A 16715-nucleotide genomic window follows, 5' to 3' on the forward strand; every position below is an offset into this window, starting at 1 on the left:
AGCTAGGGGGGACAAAGGATCAATGTGGTTGTCCCGGATTCCCCCAGAGGAGGGCTCCCTCTCAAACACCAGGCAGGGAGCTGGCAATGTTACTATGGGGCCGGAACTGAATAGCTGTGCCAGATTTCATAGATTTCATAGACATTAGGGCTGGAAGGGACCTCAGAAGATCATCGAGTCCAGCCCCCCGCCCAAAGGGCAGGAAGTCAGCTGGGGTCATAGGATCCCAGCAAGATAAGCATCCAGTTTCATCTTGAAGGTGTTCAATGTAGGCGCTTGAACAACCTCCGGTGGCAGGCTGTTCCAGACCTTGGGGGCTCGGACAGTAAAGAAATTCTTCCCTATGTCCAGCCTGAAACGATCTTGTAGTAGTTTGTGACCATTCGACCTCGTCATCCCTTGGGGAGCTTTGGTGAACAAATGTTCCCCCAGATACTGGTGGTCACCCCTGATAAACTTGTAGGTGGCCATCAGATCACCCCTGAGCCTGCGCTTTTCCAGGCTAAAGAGCCCCAGGGCTCTCAGCCTGTCATCGTAGGGTCTGCTTCCCTGACCTCTGATCATGCGCGTGGCTCTTCTCTGGACTCTCTCAAGCTTCTCCACATCCTTTTTGAATTGTGGAGCCCAAAACTGGACACAGTACTCCAGCTGCGGCCTCACTAAGGCCGAGTACAGGAGGAGAATGACGTCCTGGGATTTGCTTGAGATCCATGCTGCTGCTACAGGGCTACTCTTTGTCCCAGTCTGCAGCAGGGATGGAGCCTGCTGCAATGGAGCATAGGTAAGGAGGAGTGCAGCAGAGGGGAAGAGAGAGAGAGAAGTGGCATGGCATGGGGAGACTGAGGCTATGGGGAAGAAGTGGAAGGGCATGCAGAGAAAGTGGTGTAGGGCTGACAGCTGATGTTCCAGCCCCAACAAACCACAGCAGCTGCCTGGTCCATGCTGCCTCATGTTCGATTGTAAGTTAAGAGGCTTCCCTTACCTCATCTTCTAATTGAGCAAATATGGTAAACATATCCTTTGGGTAAACCCTCCTACTCAAGTTTCTGTTGCAAAGTGGAGCCTGTGTGTTATTTCTGCCTGCATGTGTCAAAACAACCTAATTTTTAACCTAGTGAACAATGATGTCTTGTTGCCAGAAACAAGCAACTTGTTTCTGGCAACAAGACATCATTGCTTCTTATCCCTCTTCCTTCGTATCCCTGATTACTGAAAAAGATGTGCTGAACTAATAAACCAACCTAAAATGTCCAAAACTGTGATTCACTGTAATCATTCCATTCAAAGCTACTTGTTACAAATGGCATAAAAGTATTTCTTTTGGTTGGGCACTTCTTGCAGGATGCACATTTATTTAACTTTTAACAACTTCATAATGACATACGACTGAGATGACAAGACTCAAGTATTATAACCCCCTTTTGGCAGCACTTCCCAGCTTCTAGTTAGTGCTGAATCCAGAACATCTGCTAAGCATAACTTTTCCACCCTGCATTTTTTATCTTGGTTCTCTCTGAAGTGACAGCCTAGACTGACTTTATATTAGTTCAACTGTCTTTAAATCTTCCTACTGGGGAGAAGCCTAGCTACAGTTGGGATCTCAGCTATGTATCTACACTCTGACATTTCCTACATTAGTCTTGCAGACAACCATAGTTTTATTTGAAAAACATCAAAGAATACAACACATTCCCCATTCACCTTAGCTTATCCTGCATTCTCAAGTGATATGCAATACTTTTTCAGGTGTCTTGGCTTTAAAGTATCTCTGAGCCCCATATTCCTTTTAATGATGTCAAACTATACAGCTGCTATTTAAAATAGCAAGAATATGAGGCTAGGCTAAGTTTTTTATGAGTCCAATGCCTGTGGCAGACGCATTTCATATATAAATCCACACCTGACTATTTACAACTGGGATCCAGTGGCCCTAATTCTAGCCTATTAAACAACAACTATTTTTTTTCAAATAAATATTATCACACAAGTTAATTGGAAATTGTTCTGTGTTTGAATAACTTTAGGGAAAAATTATGTATAAACAAATAGGTAGACAAGATTCTTTGGGTAAAATCTGGTATCTTTTGTTAGACCAACTAAAACAGTTAGAAAAATTCTCTGGAGGTCAAAATATCAAGCAAAATCAGCCTAAACTCAAAATTGTTTTTGTCCTCCCCAAAATTCCTTTTTTCAGCTAGTATACTATTTGTTGAAAAAAAAACAAAAAACCAAAAAACTGTCCACAGTGTAGCATCAACCATAGTCCACACTTCATGAAAATATTTAATAGAATGTACCTGAGCATAAAGCCTATGCAGCCCCACTTGAAATGGCATCCTAGCTTGATAGTGAACAGATGATAACTACTCTTTGTGCACACATTTTTTTTTAAATTAAGGTAAGTACCCACTTAGGAAGATTTGGTCCAAACTACATTTTTCACCGGTTTGCTTATAGTATCACGTAGAACAGTATCAAAAGCCTCGCTACAGTCAACATACATTATCTCACAGGCCAGTTATCCCATCAAAGAAGGAAATTAAATTTGTTTTACACAATTTACTCACGACAAATCCATGTTGGCAGTTTATCATCTTATCCTCTAGGTGCTTATAAATTGCTTACTAAATTGGTCTAGTATTAATATATTATTTCTTACATTTGGGTCTTTGCAAATCACAAATAGATCAAAACTTATTTGTTGAAGGAATCCAGAAATAATTTCTAATGATAAAAGTCTCTGAGAATCTTATACTTTGTTCAAAGACAATCTGAACAGGCAAAATAGAGAGAATAGTTGTTATAAATTATTCACCAAGTTCTAGTGTACTCCATACACAAAATCAAACCTGAAACTGGCTTTTGTATATATATTCATCTGTTTTATCTAGACAATTCCCCATCTTTCCACATTCCACACTGATATTCAATGCAGCAGCCAACTGTTCCTAAGCACTATTTCACACACCACCAAGCTTTACAAACAGGGACTGAAATCAAGAAAACAGTGCAAAAAAAATCCTGTAGCTTAACCATATTGTCTTGCTTCAGCTGCCAGACAGATGATGTATTTATATCTCATGTATCACCCACCCGAGACGAGCCAAAAGGTTAATCTTGAAGTTTGAATAAAGAACGGATTACTAAGTAGAGCTCTGCAGACTGACAGATACACAAAGCAACACAACTAAAAACAAACTAACCTCTTTAGCCAAATAGATATAACAATATAAAATCCCAGCCTATTTATAAGATTATGTTGTGAGAAAAGAATAAAAATAAATTGGTACAGATGTTTGCTTGGTGTTTGGACTTCTTATCTGGGTTTGTTACCTTGTCTGACATCAGTTTTCTTAGGAATTTCTTTAAGATAGCATCTTGGCAAAGGAAATGATGAAAACATTGGCCAGGGATATGGATCACTACCCTAAGGGGAGCAAAAAAACAAAAAAACCCTCAAAAATGACAAGAAGTGATATTAGCAATTGAATTAACAGTGTTTATCCAAATCATCTACAAGTAAAGCTTGAATATTGCACAATTAATTTCCAATAGATTTGTCAGAAGTTTTACTTATATATTATGTTTGTTACCTGCACAATTTATCTGATACCACAATTTAATATCATGATATTCCATAATGAAAAGAAAAGGTAACAGATACAAAATTCAGCAAGTGCATCAACCAGAAGGTTTAACCAAACTGCTCTGGTAACTAATGTTGACAATTTTGATTTTACAATTTTTTTCATTGAAAGGAAAATTACACCTTTCAAAAGAAATATTGTATTTCCAATGTTATACATTGATCCATCTGTCTTTTTGTGCTGACAGTAATTTGCATCTCATCTTTATGAGAGTGACAGTCACTGAGAAGCGTAACACTTAACAAAGAACCTGCTTAACAAATATTGCACCGTGGGAATACTAATAAGAGCCACAGGTATTTGATATTCCAGATGAATTGAAGAAAGGTAAAACCATTAGATAAAAGGAAAATGTTACAAACTGAAAACTATCAAAGGTAAAAACCAAAAAGAAAGATAAGTTACAATTCATTTTCACAGAGAAGCAACTTTTAATAAAACTGTAAGATCGCATGATGTGACCATGGCATTACTGAAGCACATATTAGCCCTTTTGCTTTGGGAATAACATCTTTACTGTGCATACTGCTTTGCCAACAACAGAAAATATTAAGACTTGTTGTACACAAGGTTGGCATTTCTTGATGGTAAATAACATAGTGAAGTAGTAGTTAGCAATATAAATGCGAACTCCTAGAACAAATGCTCATAAACAGAAAAAAACCTTCAATTTTTTTCTTACCTTATCTAGTATTCTTGGAGGTAAAATCCGTTCCAGTGGTCCTCCAATGAGATTCATCCTAATGAGAACATGGTTTCTCTCTACAGAAAGACCATCAATTATAAAATCTCTAGGGGGAAAAATATTTTGATTTATGAGTGACCCAAGTTGCAAATTACTTCAGCGATACACTAGAGTCAAAGAGTTTCACTGTAAGTTGGGTTACACCTGTACAAGAAAAAAAGGACAGGAAGAACTCACCTAATTTCCCTTAGAGGACTTTGTTGTCAGCTCTGTATTGATCCCAAATAGTAAACACAGAAAGTGGCAAGTTTTTAACGTTCAACATGCCAAGAGAGATAATAAAGAAACTGACAGTGATTTTAATAGCTCTCAATTCCTGTAAACTATCTGCACTATAGGCCTTTCTTTGAGGAAAGATTGCACACTAGCTAATTTTGCTTAGGTAATTAGCAACTAAAAATCATAAAAAGAATGAAGTCTGTTATAAAGAGAAAATTTCAACATATGCATCTTTTTAGATACCATAACTTTATAACATAGACACAAGACTCCTTAAATAATGCAAACTGAAAATGACTTTTGAATCATGCTGTTGTGCTGACTATTGTTATAAGTATAGTTTATTTTATTTTGTATGTGAAAAAAAAAATCAGTGTCACTTTTTTCTTAGGTTTTAAATACATATCATTTTTATTAAACATTAAGGACTCAATGCTACAAACATGCAAATGAGTAATTTTACTTAGGTTAGGAGTCTAATTGATTTCAGTGGGAGTATTCATATGAATAAAATTATTCAAGTGTATAAGTATTTGCTGGAATAGATCTAAAGATACTTAACATCTTATTTATATTGGTCATTTCTTACCCAGGTCCATCAGAAGTTTCTACGACATTCTCCTTCTGAGCATTCAGTAGAATTTGTGACACTTTATATTGGGACTCTAAAAGCAGAAGTGTATCTAGATCACAGCACAGCACACTTAACAACCTGTAGGAGGACATGCATCTAATTAGAGCATATCACTTCAGAATCTAGTAATGCAGAATAGGAAAGGCCAAAACAAATTTATGAAATTTCAAAGGGGAAAAAAGTCTTAAAACTGACTGCACTAGATCAGGAAGCATTGTTTTATCTCTTTAACCACTCAGGTAGCACAGCCCTGAACAAACAGATAATTTCCAATAGATTTTTAAATTTACACTGAGGAACTGGAGAAAACATTCACAAACATAAGCTGGTTGCTTAGTCTATTTTTGACTATCCCCTGAAAACAAACACGATATAGACTTAATAAAACAGTGAATGTACTGAAGTGTAAGACACACTGACAGAGCTGGTAATACTTTAAAAGAAAAAAAAAGATGAAAATACAGATTTACATCATCATGAAGTGTAAGTACTATATACACCATATAATCAAATATTATGCAAAGATCAAATGTAATAAATGATTTGGTATATACCGAAACTATGTATCTATTTTTTTTGTGTAAGATGAATACAGCACTATGGCAAATAAACATAATAATCACCAGAACACATGGCAGTAAACTAAATAAAATTTAATTTACAACCTCAGGCCAAATTACCAACAACAATGCTCTATTTCTTCAAAGTACTTAATGTAGATCTGGAACATTAATCAGGATAATACGATGCATTGAAAATGTAACTTTTTTGTGTTTTTTAAAATAAATCTAGTCATGCTAATACCACATTAAAATAATTTCACTGAAGGTGCCCCATTTACAGAGAAATATATATCACTAAGGTTTTTGTTGCTATTCTCATTTTCTATTTTGTCACAGAAGTAAAACACATCATAAATTAAGACTGATTAGTATTGTACTCTGCATTCATGTAAGACTAGATGAGAGCTAGGGAATACATATTGTCTGAAATTTGTAGTCTGTTAGCCAGTGCTCATTTTCTTCCTTGTACTTCTCAATATGTTTCTCATGAAAACAGGGAAAATTGGGGAGACATTCTCTCGATAATTTAACACCTGCAAATTCATGCAACTACAACCAAGGAATAAATAGCCAGCATGATAACGCATATATTTTGTAACTCAGCTCTGCTCCTTAAATTGTATTTCTATTCAATTCTAATTAACTATTTCCTTTATCTGAGATTACAAACTCATTCTTAGCATTTTTCTATGGCACAAAAGAAAAATCAAGCAAACAACAACCCAGGTTCAAAAGCTGTTTTTTTTTTTAGTCCCAGAGAAGAAGAATCTGCTTTTGAAATTTGTCAAGTGGCTACCTGTTCCACCTCCTCATACTTTGATCTGTTCCTTTCTGCTAAAATCTGTTGGCTCTTAAGTGCTCCAAATGTAAAAGAACTCTGCCACCTTTGGGTCTTTGCTCCAAGCATCTTCTCAATATAGATATGATGAAAATAAAAGAAGAAAATGAACTAGGAAAAATTATTGATGAGTAATTTTTTTGTTCAAGTCTTTCAAATTCCACCCTATATTGCCTCTCTCTCTCATTGGGGAATGCTTCTTGGCATTTTCCCGTTTAATTTCTCATATATACGTTGCTGTAGAAATCTAAAATTTTAAGGAAACAGACCGACTGGTGTGTGTGTACTAGCTTGGATTGAAAGATCTTTATTCTCCTTATTATTTCTCATAGAGAAATATGAGTCTATATCAGTTCTTTATAGTCCTTACTACAGGAGTCATATTTCTCTCTCTGTAATTGCTTTTTGCCACATAGATTGAGTGAAGTACTACGAGAAACAGAATTACTGGTGAATAATTTCACAAATGAAATCTAGTCAGTTATTTTTGTATATTTGCATTTCATTTTACATTTTATGCTGTTGAAAAAAATTGAAGGTATAGTCAAGCTATTTAAGACTTGATGTGACTTGGAAATGAAAGATACCAAACCCAGATATAAAGATAGGCAACTTATAAAACGATAGGTTTTAATTTATGTTGTTCACTTTCAACTCCAAACTACTTTGATTTAAGGATGAACAACTGTGATTTGAAAAGATTAAGTAAAGCAATATGTTTTGACAATGGGCCTGCCATTTTTACATTGCACTGACTCTCAGTTATTTCTAATAGTTAAATGCTAATGACCCCTTCTTACATTAAGTGAAAAATCATACTGTCAATGTCACACATCCTGGGATGACCAATAACAAAAATCCATTATTGTGACTCTACATTAGTGTAAAAGGACAGATTGTGAAGACATATGGAGAAAGCCGTTTCAAAGAACTCTAGCTATTGTAAAGTAAATAACCTGTTTATCATCATCAAGTAGTTGTTCCCATGACATCCAGTGCAAGTGACTGACTTGCAAGTAAGCATCATAGAAAAGGATGATAGGCATCCCATCTAAACAACAAACTGTAGCGAACTGGGTATCTGTTCAAGAAACTACTTTAACTAAATAGCTTTTTTGTATATGTACAAGTAGAAATCAAGGCATCAGCCTTGAATGCATTTGTAACAGATGCCCCTCCTAAAAACACTAGAAGTTGCCAAAATCATAGTTGAGACGCACTGGAAACTACAGATGGAAAGGAAGGCCTACTCAAACTAGAAAGGATCTTAAAATAGAAAGGATCCTAAAAGAAAGAAAAAAAGAAAAAGAACAACAACAAAAAACATGTTGCCAATTTCTAAGTAGAAAGTACTTACTAAGGTTTATTTTGAAAATCTACGAAAAGCAAAAACCCTTCATTCCTAGCATGACTCTCCAAACACCATCACTGCACATGTCTACATGAGGCGCTATGTCACTGTAGCGACAAGCTACCACAACAGTGTCGGCTGGCAGGCACAAGCCGTGATGCTGACACTATGTCATTGTAGCAATGAGCTACCTCATTATAGCACATTGCTACGGCAATGCAGCTGCTAAAAATAACTGCCTACATGGCACAGTAATGGCTGTTACCGTGAAATCATTCAGTACTTCCTAAAGCAAGTACTAAATGACAGCGCAGTAACAACTGCACTGTTGGGGCACATGTAGACATGCTCAGTGCAGGGATCATTAGGTCTGTGGGAGAGGGATGTCTCTTGGCTTAAAAATTGAGATACCTGGCCATGGAACACATTATTTCTATATGTTTGTGGAATGGGAAAAAAGTTCCTGAAGCTAGTGAGAGAATGTAATGATTCAGTAATGAAAATAATGATCTTCAAGTGAAAATGAAATGAGAGAGGTTTTAAAAATCCAAAATTTCACATGGAAACTCTTTTTATACAGAAAAAAATCCTTCAATTTAAAAATGAATTATTTTTAATTTGTGGGCAGGAATAAATTCAACCCATTCAAGGATTAACTAAGTATAATGCAAGGGACATTTATTAAAATGAAAAAGAGCCAACTTAAATAGCATGTTGACCTGAGGAAGAAATGTGAAGGATGATACCTTCTCTCTTTAGAAAGCAAGTTAATTAATTCCTCTTACTACGGAACAGTCATTAACCCGTATATTCTATTAATTAACAGTACACACACTGCAGATACTATTAAAGGAATGCATTCTTTAAAATACTAAAAATGGGCTGTCCTAGTGATAACAACTGTATATGTCTACCTTTTGTATTTAGGAGGGTACATTACATAGCAAAAGAAAATAAATACTTAAATAGTACAATGGAAAAAAGATGCTATAGCATTTAATACTAGGATCTGTCAAACCTATGAAGTTATCTATATCCCATGTACAATATTTGAGAAACAAATAAATGCCTCTTCATCTCTCAGGTTCTCTGGAATTAAGTTTAGTCATTTGGATTTTATTATAGTATACTATATAAAATTCTGGCTAACACATATAGCTCTGAGGCAACTTTCAAGAGACTGACTGATTTTTAGATGGCTGCATAGTGTAAGCCATTAAAGTTCTCATTCTTAAATCTTTTCCTGACTAGATTCTGTAAGCCAATATACATGATATATTTTTATATTCTATAGTCCTGCAACAAATGAAAACATTATAAAAGAAATGTACACACCATGATGTATTGTATGAAAATCTAATATTGCTTAACAGTGGAAAACTATTTACTATACAAACTTGAAAATAGCTAATTTCATTCCTTTTTCTGAATGTGGTAGCCTCTGTAGATTCATACTGTTGAATTGACATTAATAAAAGTGACTCTAGAACAGGTGGGCAAAAATGGTGGATTCGGCCAGCGGACAGATTCCATTTCCCAGCAGCCCCTGCCCGGTTTCCATGGAGACTCCAGTAGCAGCAGCACTGTGACAGTGCTGGGCCAGGGTTTCCATGGAGACCAGAGCCGGCAGCAGTGGCAGGGTGTATGCCTGGGTGGGGAGCTGCTCCGGGGCTGGGATCTTGCAGTGGTGACAGTGTGGTCTAGAGCCAGGGCAGAGCCACAATCCGCTGCCTGCACACCCCTGCCCTGGGTGTGCAGGCAGCGGATCACAGTTCTGCCCCAGCTCCAGACCACGTTGTCATTGCTGCAAGATCCCAGCCCCAGAGCAGCTCTCTGTCCAGCTGTGTGCCATGCCATTGCTGCTGGGGCTGGTCTCCATGGAAACCCTGCCCTTGCACTGTCATAGCAACACTGCTATTGGGGTCTCCAGGGAAACCAGCCACCACAACACAGACAGGGGCTGGGAAATGGAGTCCACCATGAGCCCAACCTAGCCCATGAGCCAGACATTGCCCACCCCTGCTCTAGAAGCAAATTGACTTTTATAGGTTTTTAGAGTTGCTCTTGAGTACATAATCAATTCTAAAGGGGGAACGCACACAGAGCAATATAACAGTTCTTTAAAAAATATTATCCTTACTAGAACCTAAATGAATGCTTTAGTGAAAAAAAGATGAACTGCTTAAACCTAAAATCATGCCAGTTTCAAAAAATTCCAGTTTTACACATGTAAGTTCTCTTTATTTAGTTACATATCTCCACTCTCCACACGTAAAGAAATGAGTTATTCACCTGTAATTATCATTTTCCAAAGGGAATATATTTGGAGAGCTCCGATCTGGAATAGTTTGTAGTCAGTCTTTAGGTGCCCACTAGCTTGTTACTATACGAAAAGCAGTGACAGTCAGGTCTAAAAAATTGTTCATCTAAACATTCAATACAGTTATATCAAACACTTTGATATCAAACAATATTTAGGTCACTCCTATTCACTTAGAATATTACAAATGGCTAAAAGCGATTAAAAACAGGGTTCAAATTACACTTTGATGCTTGTGGGGTGGAGGCTGCAAAAAAATAAAATAAAAAATAAACCGGTTCATTGATAACAAGTCTACCTAAGTGAAGGAGCAATCTGATCGAAGACCCCCCCAGGTTATGATTTTCAAATCTTACAGGGGGGCTCCTGTCTCTTATGGACCCCCTTAATTCATACCTTGGTTAAAAGTGAATGTGTTGAGCAATTTCAGTTACAGGATGCTAACTTTCCTTTCTTGTCCCCTTATAAATATCTGCAGATCCCCTATAACTGGCAGATTAGTTTTCAGTAACAGTAATGTCATCAGTATTTAGTAATCATGTTTTATGAGTTTGTCAATATTAGTTATAGAAACTTCAGAAAAAAAAAAGAGTAACCTTGAAAGGGGATGGCTAATCAGGTCCTTATGCAACAGGCTTTCAATTTAACCGTTTCTGTTGCCTCTATCACAGCCAAGTGTCCACAAGTCTAGGAGCATTTCATGAGTTTCTTTGCCTCAGAGGAAAAAATTGATCCCTAACATGAAACTATTCCTTTTTCTGCTTACTTAGTTTTGAGTATTGTATTGCTCGCAGATTTTTTCCTAGGATGTGCACTCCCATAGCACTGCATGTTTAAAATCCTCTAAGAGATTGTAACTGTTGAGATTGATGACATGCTTTTTTGTCACCCATACATTTATGCAGTAGCATATTAGGAACACGAGCCCCAACAGCTTTCAGTTCCTTTGTCAACCTGTACGGGCAGGCTGACTAAGACCTATTCTGCTTCTCGCAGTCTAAACCTGACACGAACTTTAATTATGACACTTTGGGGACCTGGTTACAAACTATTTGTTAATAATTTCTATTCTGAACTGACAGGTAAGTAGTAATCAATCAACAGATTCCCTGACATGGATTTGAGACTAATCAAGAAATCATATGACAAAGAGGACTGGAAGCTATGAAAAGGACAAGATTTCTCACCAGAACAACTGAGCCAAAAGTAAGAAGGAGGAAACAAGACATTAGAAACTTGGAGTCCCTGAACAGACATTAAATAATGTGGGAAAGAAACCAAAATAGAGAAAATAGGTAGATTTGGGTCTCCCCATCCCCCCCATAGTTCTTGCATTATCCACAAGATAAGTGAGATTGGCTTAGAAATTCTTTGCAAAGTCTGTGCCCTTTTGCTTAGACAGCTACACGTCCCCAGCAGGCTGAGCAACTACAAATGAAAGCCAAGGGGAATGTATACTTAATCTACATAGAAAAGGGGGAGTATCCAGTATTGTCAGCTGGACTGTGGAGTCCTACTTCTGAAAAATGGTACCTGACAGTCTTCATTTACAGAGCAAGCCTAATAGTTGGAAAGGCCAGGCCTTCAGGCTTACCTGAGCTAAAACACACAGGGCTTGTATATATGTGCAGGGAGGGTGCTTCGATGCACGGTAATTACAGTGCATCGGAGCAGACTCAATTAATCGAGTGTGCTGGACTGTGGTAATTACCATGCTCCAGGAGACTCCAGTGTCATGGGTATCAGCATCCCCATCCTGAAAAATGGCGGTGGGGCTTTACTTCAAAGTGCTCCGCCACAATTTTTCAGCATGGGGACACTGATACATGTGACGCTCCTGGCACTTTACTTAGAACGGCTCTCAAAGCTGCACTAATTAAAGCTGCACCACCCCCTCCCCCCAACCTCCACACGCCTCCCGAAGCATGTCTATAAATGCCCACAGATCCCAGATGATGGGATCAAAACATGGAATCTCGGTAGATGTGCAAGACAACAGAACTCAAACCTGTCTGTGAAACTAATGAATGACATTCTTATGCCAGGACCCTCCCTAGTTGTTAAGGACTATGAAGAACTGATATAGACTTAGGCTGGGAGGGCTCTTTATGTGGAACCAGTCATTTAATCTTGACCATTAAGGACATGATCTGCAGTCACTTACATTAAGGTCTTTTTGATTAGGTGAGAGACAATGGCTGTACAAAGCCATAATTTAGCATTTTCTCTATTTTAATTTTTACCCCACACAGTGCAGAGCAGACAAACACTTCTAAAAAGAAAGATGAAACCTGGGGTCTTGCAGGGTCATCCTTCTACAAAGTTTTAATTTGTTTTTATCACAACCAACAAGGAAACCCAAACCTAAAAGATAGGAACTACATACATAATTTAAAAAAGAAACACAACATTACTAGTTACACATATAAATAGGTGAAAAATCCCAATTTTAAGGCGAATGACCTATCATAATTTCATTAAAAAGTAAAAATAAGTTTAGCAAGTACAAGACACTGGAAGTCAGATGAGCATAGCATGAGCAGAAGAATGGTGTTTAACTCCACTATTATCTTTACTATTCAAGTGAGCAACAGAAGAATGCCTATGAACTAAAAAAACGAGCTATAAGTACTCCAAGGACAAGCAGCAAGATAAAAAAAAAAGGCTGACCATTGTCATCAGAGCATCATCTAAATGAGTGAAACATTTGCCCTCCAAATGACCAACCCATTAAGGAATAGTACTGCAAAATATTTGAGATACTTTAGTATATACTCTTAGGTCAAGTGTTATTCTGCTATCAAGGGTGCATCTACACAAGACACTACTGTGCAGTGGTTAATGTGCATTTATTTCGTACTTGTATAATCAAGTACAAAATAAATGTGCAGTAACTGAAGTTACTACTCGGTAGCACCAGTGAATGCCTTTTAAGTTACGCTACTGCGCAGTAGTATATGAGCATTATTAGTGCTGTAACGCGCTACTGTGCAGTATTATTCAGCTACTGCACAGTCAACGTCTCATATAGATGCACCCAAATATTAAAAAGAAAAATGTAGTAAATGGGCTTTAGAGATCTGTGTGCGCATTATGGATACTATTACCACCCGCCCAACCCCTCCCCCTCTCAATCCTTTCTGCTACCCTGCCACCTTCCTGTTCCTATGGTACTGTGCCACTTCCCTTCCCTGCCAGACTGCATCCCACACTAATCATTAACCAGTAGTGCATTGCCAGTATAAACATATTTATTCTTTAAATATTTAACCTTTCATAATGTGTGTGCATACGTGGGCATGGATGTGCGTGTGCATGGATGTGCATGTGTGTCAAATCTGAGACAATATTTTTTAGAACATTCACCGAAATCGTGCTGTTATAGAAACTGAATGCCCAGTCACCATGGACTTGTAAACCATTAGATTTCCTTTCACTGTTGATTTAGTTAGTCATCTGTTTCTACACAGATTCTTTATCCATTATAATTAACTTGTGGCTTCTATCAGATTTGTCTCTGATGTCACAGTTCACCATTTGACATTACCAGTTGCTGTAATTTACAGCAAATTTGATATCATTTAAGGACTTAGGCAAGGAAGCACACTGACTATACAAGAAAGGATTTCTTTTCCAAAAAAAATAAAAGAGACATCTTTGTAGTCAACAATGCTTGCAGAGGAGATCAAGAAAAATTAATCTCAAACGGGATTTAGTGAAATATATACATTTAATGTTTGATTGAACATGGCTCTGAGGCTCTTACAAGAACAATATGGGCAAGATGATATTAAGATAAATTCCAAAATTAATTTGGAAGGGAGTTTTGAATGAGTACGAAGTGGTATAGACTTCTTGAACCATTGTAATAACTGAATTAACCATAATAAAACTTTGTACTTGCCAATGCCATAACTGTTACCACTTATTCAACTTCCACATGCTTTTAAAAGCCATTAAAACAATAAATGTATAAAGATTATTTACTAACAGTTTTCAAACTTAAGATACAATGGTGAAACATAAGACATAGTAGGATGCCTCGAACAAACTCAAGAACAGTAATTTTTAGCTGGAATGTGTTGATATTAAAACAAAAGATTGGTGGATAATTCACCTGTCTCAGATACAAAATCAGGAATATTTCCAGATACCCCTAAGCACACTTTTACCTCCTATCCAGTATGTTTCCTTACAAGGTCATTACCTAGCAGAATGTAATTTGTGTTCTGTTTTTTAAAACATTAAAACAGCATTTACTACCAAAACAACAGTTGGACAACATTTATCAGTTCTTAAAATATTATACTTGTGTGTGTGTGTGTCTGTGTGTGTGTCTGTGTGTGTGTGCATGCATATGTATATTTGTATATATAATGTATATATATGAGAAAAACAGCAGTCTGCTGTCTTCAACACACACATGCACACACATTATATACATATACACATACACCCCCGTTGAAGACATAGCAAACTGCTGTTTTTCATCTGGTCTTAATTGTGTTTATTGTGAAGTATCTCATTGTGTAAAAGAGTTTTCCAAAGGTTCTTTAAAATTTATTGTCATAAAAACTGTAGATATTACAGTATCTGGAGTATACATACATGTATGCGTGTCCATGTGTGTATCTGTGTGTGTGCATGAGTGTGATTTGTCTATTTTCTTCAATACCTAAATAACCTCAAGATCATTATTACAAGAAATACTTGACAATAAGGCCAAAGGCCATTTAATATAATGGTTCAGGATTTGTATTCAAATCTTTTAAGCACCTATAATTCCATAAGGGATTCAGAGTTTGTCAGATGCCAGAAGAAATAATTTACTTGTAATTTCGCTCTGTAGTGGACCCCTCACCTGTAATGAGTAGCACTGAAAGGCTTTAGATTACGGGTGTCAAAGACAATGGCCTGCAGGCCAGATCCAGCCCATAAAAACCTATCAATTGGCCTGCAGTGCTGTCTGTGGGTCTCAGAGCTTCAAGCAGCACAATCTAGCCCCAACACCACATGCTACACGTGGCTGCACAGAGCCCATCTGGTATGCATGCTAAACACAATGTAGGGGCTGGAGCCAGAGTGGCACATAGGGCCAGTCTACAGCATATGCTATATGAGGTATGCAGATCCAGGGTTAGTCCAGATTGCACCCGTAGACTGGCTGTACATGTCAAATGCAGCATGTAGGGTCACAGTGTGTATCCCAGATGAACCCCATGTACCTCATCCCACATAGGATTGGGACTGATGCAGGCTGCATGTGAGGCCAATCCAGGTAACATACTGTGATGCCCACACTGGACAGGACTTGCATTCTGGATCTGGCAAGCAGGGCCAGTCCTTTTCATAATTTAGGGTAAAATGTAATGCCTCACCTTCAGATTTTCAGTGACCTCTCAATCCCATCTGTACTTTTTCTATATGTGTTTTTAAACATAATTTCTGATCACATAGGCTGCTTACAGACTTAAAAAACAAAAATTGTGATTTACTTTAAACTCACACCCCCACGCTGAGCCCAGCGCATGTTCAGAACTGGCATTGCACTGGTTGGACCCTGTTTGCCCAATATCTGTATAGATTGGGCACTTTATTGGAGATTTTTTGATGCTTTGATTAAATCAGTTTTTAGATAAAAGTGCCAAAAAGCCCCACTGAAGCACCTGATCTTTACAGAAGCTTCAGACCTGGATCAAACTAAAGCACTGCTTCTTCCAGTAAAGCACACTTTTTTCCCCCTACATCTGTCAGCAGCCATGCTACCTTCATACGGAGGATAGAGTCTTCGTTAAAAATATTTTTAAAGCAGTCAACATTCAGGATGCATGCACAACCTAAAAGAAATCTAGGAGTCAGCTATGAACCCAAATTAGCAGGTTGTTCTGTTTTGCTGTGTAAAAAATGCACTGGGGTGCAAGATAGAACACAAATGAAGACAAATTCATATTTTATCTTTAAAACAGCCATTTTTGCAAGTCAAATCTTGGCCTATTGAATTCATTAAGAGTTCTACTACTAACATCAATGGTGCCATTAACTTCAGGTTTTCATCCTGGGTGCTCAGTTAACATAGTTAATCAATTTTTAAAGTCAGTCTCAAGACTCATCACTTCTGCTGATTTTATTACCCTTATTTTTTAAATAATCTGACCCTGGATTTCATACTGCATTTCTCAAAATGCTGCTACTCATATAGTCCTTGACATCCATGTGATGTGTTGCAATCTATAGCGCACCAAACACAAATACATATCCTATATGGGGTGATCTTCTCTAATATTTTGTTATGAAGGAACGGCTAGAAAACTAATTTTTGGCTCATGAAATAATTGAGATCATTACTCTGCCCAAAGAAGGATTCTCAATTTTTTTCAAAAGGTAAACTATAACCCAGG

The 16715-nt window shown here is 37.4% G+C and overlaps 1 protein-coding gene across 3 annotated transcripts in view; it reads right to left on the reverse strand.

Moving 5' to 3' along the window:
- TBC1D32 (TBC1 domain family member 32) overlaps positions 1–16715 on the reverse strand; it is a 167205-nt gene that overhangs the window by 71865 nt on the left and 78625 nt on the right. For all 3 annotated transcript variants that reach the window (XM_014611068.3, XM_059733326.1, XM_019479552.2), the window contains 3 exons: positions 5201–5323; positions 4330–4438; positions 3334–3427 (listed from right to left, as the gene is read on the reverse strand). In XM_014611068.3, the coding sequence (XP_014466554.1) occupies positions 3334–3427; positions 4330–4438; positions 5201–5323 (326 nt within the window). The remainder of the gene's footprint in view (positions 1–3333; positions 3428–4329; positions 4439–5200; positions 5324–16715) is intronic.

The sequence above is a fragment of the Alligator mississippiensis genome, chromosome 1 (genome assembly GCF_030867095.1).
Source record: "Alligator mississippiensis isolate rAllMis1 chromosome 1, rAllMis1, whole genome shotgun sequence".
Taxonomy (NCBI): domain Eukaryota; kingdom Metazoa; phylum Chordata; order Crocodylia; family Alligatoridae; genus Alligator; species Alligator mississippiensis.